The sequence below is a fragment of the Coturnix japonica genome, unplaced genomic scaffold (assembly GCF_054131305.1).
Source record: "Coturnix japonica strain WE unplaced genomic scaffold, WE-NBRP24 Scf049, whole genome shotgun sequence".
NCBI lineage: Eukaryota > Metazoa > Chordata > Aves > Galliformes > Phasianidae > Coturnix > Coturnix japonica.
This window is the reverse complement of record NW_028188952.1, coordinates 1,368,136-1,376,066: the sequence shown is the minus strand read 5'-3', so window position 1 is coordinate 1,376,066 and position 7,931 is coordinate 1,368,136. Positions and strand designations below refer to the sequence as shown.

The 7,931-nt window shown below is 63.3% G+C and overlaps 2 protein-coding genes across 2 annotated transcripts; one reads left to right on the top strand and one right to left on the bottom strand.

Moving 5' to 3' along the window:
* Nucleotides 1–317: 317 nt before the first annotated feature.
* On the bottom strand, nt 318–1,235 carry LOC146752254 (uncharacterized). Its single transcript, XM_085532277.1, has 2 exons — nt 782–1,235; nt 318–540 (listed from the first exon to the last, which is right to left on the bottom strand). Exons 1-2 carry the CDS (start codon nt 1,149–1,151, stop codon nt 431–433), a joined length of 480 nt encoding a protein of 159 aa, XP_085388403.1. The 5' UTR covers nt 1,152–1,235; the 3' UTR covers nt 318–430.
* A 2,083-nt stretch (nt 1,236–3,318) lies between these two features.
* NEUROD2 (neuronal differentiation 2) lies at nt 3,319–7,547 on the top strand. The gene is made up of 2 exons (XM_015885555.3): nt 3,319–3,557; nt 4,730–7,547. Exon 2 carries the CDS (start codon nt 4,735–4,737, stop codon nt 5,803–5,805), a length of 1,071 nt encoding a protein of 356 aa, XP_015741041.2. The 5' UTR covers nt 3,319–3,557; nt 4,730–4,734; the 3' UTR covers nt 5,806–7,547.
* The last annotated feature ends 384 nt before the right edge of the window (nt 7,548–7,931 follow it).

The window sequence follows — 7,931 nt, the reverse complement described above, 5'->3', positions numbered from 1 at the left end:
ATGGCTGTGCCCGCACCGGTGGCACTGCTGAGCTCCCACCCTTGCCATTGTGACATCATAATCCTGCCATTGTGACGCCATAATCCTGCCATTGTGACATCACAGTCCTGCCATTGTGACGTCATAATCCTGCCATTGTGACGTCACAACGCAGCCATTGTGATGTCATAGTCCCGCTGTTGTGATGTCACAGCTCAGCCATTCTGACATCATAGCCCAGCCGTTGTGGCATCACACAGCACATCGTGGCCTCACAGGGCAGCCCTGTCACCCACCCCATGGGTATGAGCTCCAGTGACACATCAGTACCCTCACATCCTGCCTGGTGATGGGTGACAAAGGGCACATGGGACCCTCATCCTCCCCCTGTGCCCCCCCCCCAGTTCTATGTTGCAGCTCTGGCACTTTCCCACTGATCAATTCCCAATGATCACCTCGTGCCATAAAACTGAGTCCACAGCTGGGCAGGAGGGGATGGCAGCGGGGACAGTGTCCTGTCCAGAGCCCCTTGTTTGGTCTCAGCCCCTCTCCATCCTCCTCCTGCAAAAGAAATGGAATTCGCACACAGCCCCCAGCTCTCGGTGGAGTCCAGACCCCTCTCCCTGCAGGGCCACCCCTTTCCCCTCCCTGTGCCTCAGTTTCCCTCTGTCACACAATTCCTCCCCCCGGGGCTCTCCGGCCAACCCAGGACAGCGCTGTCCCGCTGCAGACAGGCACAGGCATCGCCCCCATGGCCCCATCCCCATAGATGCCGTTGCCCCACAGACGGGGACCCGCTCACCACCGGCTCCAATGCACACAGGGACGGGTCCCACGAGGCAGAGCTGCTCCGGGAGCTCGGGGCTGAAAGGCCGCAGGGATGGGGACAGGGATGGGGACGAGGACAGGGCCATGCAGCACGATTCCCTCCGCTCCCTTCCCGTGCTGCCACATCCCCGGCGGTGGCTGCGCCGCTCGCATCCATCTCTCGCAGCCTTCACCTCCCAGAAATATTGCAGCACGGAGCCGGCTCCATCTGGCAGCTCAGCCCCCCCGCCGCGCCTCGCGGGGAGACGCCGAATCAGCCCCGAGCCGGCCCTGCTGTGCTCAGCCCCACAGCGAGCGGCCGGGACCCCCCCGTGTCCCAGCGCGGTGCCATCGCAGCGGACCATCCTCCCCCTAATGCCCACAGGTCCCCTCCTGTCACCGAGTCACGTCACCCACCTCCTCTCTGGGCACTGTCCCCATCCGCTGCCCTCCTGCTGCAGGATGGAGGGGAAGGCTGGAACTGCGAGAAGAAGGGGCTCTGGTGGGCAGCACAGCGACCGGCTCTGGTGCCTGGGGGGGTTAAACAACCCCACCTGCAAACCCTACAGCGTGTAGGGCCGGAGCCTGTGCACACAGCTCCCAAATCTGGATGGGGCCGCTGTGCTCTGCGCCTCCTCCAGCGGCAGGGACAGCACTGGGGCAGCACGGTGGTCCCTCACGGTCCGGCTGAAGCTCTCCACCTCCGCCACAGCCCTGGTGCAATTAAGCAGCCAGTTTGGGTTTTCATCTCCCCGCTCCCCTTTCATCTGCTCTCCCCGTTTCATGTCTCCACTTTCTTCTCCCTCCAAGCGGCTGTGCATGCTGATGAGGTGCCGGCCCGCTCCCAGCCCTCTCCACACTCCTGCTGCTAATGAGGCGGCATGGATGCGACGGCTGCGGCGTGGGGCTCCTCCTGGCCCTGTCCCCGCGTGGCCGTGGTTCTCACTGACCCTTGGGCAGCTCCTCGGCCTCAGGCAGCTCCAGAGGCTTGGAGGGCTCAGGGGGCTCAGGGGGCACAGGGCGAGCTGGAGCTGTGCTGTGGGAAGCACTGGGGTGTGCTGTGCCCTTGTAGGGCACTGCAGGTAGACGTGGCACCTACACCAGCACGGCCTCTCCCAGCTTCATCCCAGGTGTCATCTGCTTGGCCACAGCCATGAGTGACAGCACGAGATGTCCCCCACACACACACACACATTGCTGGTCGAGGTCCCCTGTTACGTGCCAGCCCCGTCACCTGCACCGGGGTGGTGGGAGATGAGGCCGCTGGCACAGACCCTGTGGATGGGCATGGGGAGTCCTTTGTCTGCACGCAGGCAGCAGCCCCCACTGCCACTGTGTCCCTACAGAGTGTCCAGGCCTGTCTGGGGACACAGGGCTGTGTCACTTGAGTCAGGGATGGAGGGGACAGAGCCCGGCAGAGTGAGAGCAGTGGCTGTGCCTGGCGATGGGGCACCCACAGACACAGGGCACCCAGGGGTGTCCCCATGCTCTGCCTTTGGATGTGTCCCCATTCAACGCATGGCACAGGGTGAATGGTGCACGGTACAGCCCACAGTCTGTGCTGACACACAGTCACCTCCTCCTGCCCTCAACAAGGCACTGCCATGCAGGGCTGGAGCTCATGCACGGGGCTGACTGTGGGCACAGGGGCTGGGGATCAGTGACTTCACACCAAAGGTGCTGGTGCACAGCACAGGGGCACAGGGATGGAGAGGACCAGCAGCACACGGCAGACAAAGGCCTCGTGGGTGGCACTGCAGCACAGCACGGCCTCAGCCATCGGCACTGGGGGACCTGAGGCCTCAGGGCTCAATGCGTGCCCTGCTGCATGGGAGAGATGGTTCACATACATGCACACATGCAGGTCTGCATGCATGTACACACACATGCCAGTGCATGCACACACACGTAGGAACGTGCTGAAAACTGGATGCATTTGTTCAGGGTTGTGCTGCTTGGTTTGCAAAGAAAGGATGGCACAGCCGTGCAGCCTGGGGGGTGCTGGAGGGGTCCGGGGTGAACAGTGATGCCACCACACATGGGGACCCACAGCCCACAGCCCTCCCCGTGCCGTACTCACCCTCTGCCCACACCAACATGGTCAAACCGGGCACCGGCCGCGCTGCCAGCTCCCATGGGCTGTGCCCACCCGCAGCCCCCAACCCACACCGGGCCCCGCTCTGCAGCAGCGGGTGGGGACGCAGCCGGGCGAGCCAGGCTCTGTGTGCAGCCATCCGCCGATGCCAGCTCGCAATGAGGCTCCCTGTGGCATCCCCCCCTCAGCCAGCACCCCCGGCTGCCCCCATCACACCCAGGCCGCCCCTTGAGCCCGGCTCCATCTCCCTGCCCTGCTCTCCATTGTTCAGCCCCGCTATCTCCTGCATCTCGCCCAGGTCCCATTTTGCAGCATGGAGGCAGATCTGGAGATTTGGAAGGGTTGAGGGTTTTTTTTCTTTTTCTTTTTCTTTTTCTTTTTTTTTTTTTTGAGTACAGAGTGACAGATGGCGAGTCCTCCTTCCCCAGAGAGACAAATCTCCCTGAATGCAAGCGCATGTCAATCATTAGCTCTCATGTGATAGCTCTCGCGCATGACGTGCCAACCATATGGCACTGGCAGCAGAGCTGGTACCCCCTTTGCTGGGTAGAGATGCCACTCTCGCCTCCTTTTGGATAGAGGACTGCAGGAGGCTGGAGCACCTCAAGGAGCCACGTCCCGCTCCCAGAAGATGCTGGGAACAATGAAATAAGAATTCCTCCAGTCAGCGCCGAAGGTGAGTTATGTAAGAAGTGGAGGGTTGGGAGGGCAGCGAGGAAACTTGAATGGAGAAAAGGCAACTTCCATGTTGGTTTGGTTTCTCCGCCACGTCTCGCCCTTTTTTCCCCTTCTTTCGTTCTCCCCCATCCTTCTCTTCCCCCCCATCCCCGCCGGCCCCGCAGGTGGCATTTTTCCCCCGACCCCTCCCGGGGGGTTCGGGGCATTTTCACCCCCCTTCATCCCCCCTCCATCCCCCCACCCCCCCCCGCGCTGGCCGCGCCCGGGGCTCCCGGGGAGGTGCGGTCCCGCCGGGACGGAGCGGGCAGCGGCGGCCGAACCGCATCAACGAAATCGCCGCGGAACCGCCGCGCCGCCGCCCCCGGGGGCCCCCGCCCGGCGGAGCCGCCCCCCCCCTCCCCCGCGGCGCCCCCGTTCCACGCCCCGGGCGGCGCCCCCCGCCCCGACCCCACCGCTCCGCTCAGCCCCGGGGAGTGACCCCGCCGGGACCACCGCCCGTTCCCCCAGGCCCCCTCACCCCGAGGGGGGGGTCCTGCCCCGGTCGCCCCCGCCGCCCCCCGCCGCGTCGCCTTTCGGTGCTGCTGCATTTTGCGGGCCGCGCTCCGCGGGAGCCCCGGGCGGTGGGGCGCGGACGAAGGGCCCGGGGCGGCGGGGGGTTGGGGGAGGAAGGTGTAGGGGAGGGGGTCGAGGTGCGTGTGGGGGGGCGCGGCCGCGGCTCTGAGCTCCGGCCCCGGGACGGCGGCTGTGATGGAACCGTGTCCGGAGCCGCTCCGTTCCGTGTCCGAAAAGTTGGAGGCGTCCAAGCGGGGCCGCGACCCGCGGGGCAACGGGGTGAGGGGGGGGGGCGAGGGGCGGGGGCGCTGATGTGGGAACCGGGGCCCGGTCCGGGGAGCGGCGGCGGCGGAGGGGAGAGAGCCCGGAGGGGGGGCGGCGGCCGACGGAGAGGCGGGGGGGGGACCCGGTGAGCGGCGCCCCGCCCCGAGCGGCGCCCCGGTGCCCCCGGTACCGGCGAACTCGGGCGGGGGGCGGCGGGGGGCGGCCCCGCGGCTCATTCGTTTTCGCCGCATCGGGGCCGCTCCCGGCGGCGGGGAACGGCGGCTCCGCGCGGTGCGGTGCGGTGCGGGGCTCCGCGGTAACGCTGCGCTCTTTGCCCCCCCCCCCCCGCTGCAGCCATCATGTTGACGCGACTTTTCAGCGAGCCCAGCCTGATCCCCGAAGTTCAGAAATTCTCCAGCTGGGCCGAGGAGTGCGAGGAGGATGCCCGCAGCGACAAGGAGGAGCGGAAGGGTAAGGGCTGCGCCCTCCCCGAGGAGCCGCCCGAGGGCTCGCTGGGGGAGAGCAAGGAGGAAGGGGAGCTAGGCGGGGACGAGGAGGAGGAGGAGGAGGAGGAGGAAGGCCTGGAGGAGGCGGAGGGCGAGCGGCCCAAGAAGCGCGGCCCCAAGAAGCGCAAGATGACCAAGGCGCGCCTGGAGCGCTCCAAGCTGCGGCGGCAGAAAGCGAACGCCCGAGAACGGAACCGAATGCACGACCTGAACGCGGCCCTGGACAACCTGCGCAAGGTCGTGCCCTGCTACTCCAAGACCCAAAAGCTCTCCAAAATCGAGACGCTTCGCCTGGCCAAGAACTACATCTGGGCTCTGTCCGAGATCCTGCGCTCGGGCAAACGGCCCGACCTGGTCTCCTACGTGCAGACTCTGTGCAAGGGGCTGTCGCAGCCCACCACCAACCTGGTGGCCGGTTGCCTGCAGCTCAACTCCCGCAACTTCCTGACGGAGCAGGGCCAAGAGGGCGGCCGCTACCACGGCCCCAACGCTTCGTTCGCCGTGCACCCCTACCCCTACCCCTGCTCGCGGTTGGCCGCTGCTCAGTGCCCCCCGCCCGCCGGGCCGGGCTCGCACGGGCTGAGGACACACAGCTACTGCGCGACCGCTTACGAGAGCCTCTACGGCAACGCGTCCCCCGATTACAACAGCTCGGAGTACGACGGTGGGCTCAGCCCCCCGCTGTGCATTAACGGCAACTTCTCCCTCAAGCAAGACTCTTCCCCCGACCACGAGAAAAGCTACCACTACTCTATGCACTACTCGGCGCTGCCCGGCTCCCGCCCCGCCGGCCACAATCTGGTCTTCGGTTCGGCGGGGGTGCGCGGGGGGGTGCACTCCGAGAACCTCTTCCCCTACGATATGCACCTCCCGCACGAGCGGGGCCCCATGTACGAGGAGCTCAACGCCTTCTTCCACAACTGACCCCCCCAACCCCGGGGCTCCGCCGTGGGCTTTGGTGCAATAGCGGGACCCGGCCCGGCAGCGGGTCCTGAGCCCCGTGGGGACAAAGTGCTTTTTTTTGGACCATTTTCCCCCTTTTCGGACGATTATTCCCCCCTCTCATCCCCTTCTCTGCCCCCTTTTATTTATTTCGGATCATTTTTTCCTTTCTTTTCCCCCTTTTTGACTCCCCCCCACCCCCGGTTCCTCCTTTTTACTATTTTTATTCTTTATCCAATTTGCCTTTCTTTCTTTTTAATTATTATCATTTACCCTCTCCTTTTACCCCCCTTTCCCCCCTCCTCCCCCCCCCCCCGGGGGCGGTGACCAGGAACGCACGCAGCCCTTCATGGGGCTCTGGTTCAAACCGCGTCGTTTCTTATTTATTTCGTTTCTTATTTCACCCCCCTCCAACCACCACCGCATCCCCTCCTTCCTATTTCTCCACCCCTCACCGTTTTGGGCCGTTTCCCCCCCCCCGTTCCCCCCCCCCTTTCCCACCCCACCTCCGCCGCCGTGAGCCCCCCCGAGCGTTGGACACCCCCGTGGGAGCGAGAGGAGAAACGCGTTACGGCGCGGAACGAAACTTTCCGAAGCAATAAAGAGGCGAAACGGAGATTCCAATATTTCTATCTATGCAAGCAGGCCCGGCCCGGCGGACGCTCACAGATGCACTTTGCTTTGGGGGGGTCCGGCCCGGCCCCGATCCCGCCCCCCCCTCCTTTCCTTCCCCTCTTTCAACCCCTCGGTGCCCGGAGTTTCCTCTCGCAGCGCGTTGTGTTGTGTCAGGACGTTTTTTTTACCTGTTTTAAAAGAAAAAAAGAAAAAAAAAAAAAAAAAGGAAAAAAAAAAAAGAGAAAAAAGAAAAAAAAGGGGAAAAAAAAAAGAGAAAAAAAAATTCATGAAATGGAAAAAAAAAAAAAGAAACGAACACAAAGAGGAAAAAAAAAAATAAAATAAAGAGAGAAAAAGGAAAAAGAAAGAGAGAAAAAAAGGCTGCAGAACCGGCCCCGGTTTTACCGAGCTGGAGGAGCCGGGTGAGGAGCGGGGCAGCTCTGCCAGAGGGAGCGGCGGGGATGGGGGGGATGCGGAGGGGCTGAACGGCACCGGGTCGGAGCTGCGGCCGGTTGGATGGATGGATGGATGGAGCCCTTCGGTCGGGAGCTGATGAGGAAGCGCAGAGCTGAGGTTGTTCGTGATGCTGCCCGGATCAGCGTGGAGGAAACAAACGGCGTTTTGTAGAGAGCGGGGAAGGAGGAGAACGATGGAAAAACGCTGCAGAAAAAAAATAATAATAATAAAAAACGGGGGAAAAAAAAACCCAAAACTTTTGCAAAAAAAGAAAGAAAAAAAAAACAGAAAAAACATAAAAATTTAAAAAAAAAAGAGGAAAAAAAAACATAAAGAAAGAAACAAACTTAAAACAAAAAAACAAACCGTTGTAGCAAATGGGACCCGCCTGTCCGACACCAGAAGTGCTTTCGTGTTTCTGTTCCGTTTCATTTCGATGAATAAATATCTCTGGCCAACGATATGCAACAGCCCCCCCAGCTCCCGACCCCCCCCCGCCGCACCGCGGACATCGCTCGGGGAGCGGAGCCGGGGGGTCCCGGCACCACCTCTGCATGCACCGCCCCCCGGAGCCCCCCGCCCGGCCCGCTCGGTTCTGTAATTACCGAGCGGCCTTAGAACGGCGATTAATAAATATTCAATGTTGACTCCGCCGCCTTCGCCCCTTTCCTTCCGACCGGGGGGCAGCGGCACGGTCTCCCCCCCTTATCCCCCCCCTCTCCGTCCCGGTGCCGCTCCGGTTCCGCCGCTCGTTCCGTCGTTCCGCCGTTCCCGGTGCCGGAGTGCGCGGCCCGCGGTGTGGAGGAGCTGATATAACGCTGCTCTGCCCCACGGGTGTCCCCCCCGGGACCGGGAGGCGGCGTGTCCCCCCTCCCACCTCCCTCCGTACCAATGAGGGCACCGGGAACCGGAGCTCGGTACCGGTTCGGGCGCGGCGCCGCTCTGCTCCCCGGGGGACGGCGGCTCTGGGACCGGCCTCGCTCCGCCGGGTCGGGGCTGGCACCGCTCCGAGGGACCGAAACCGGAGGGTCGGTGGC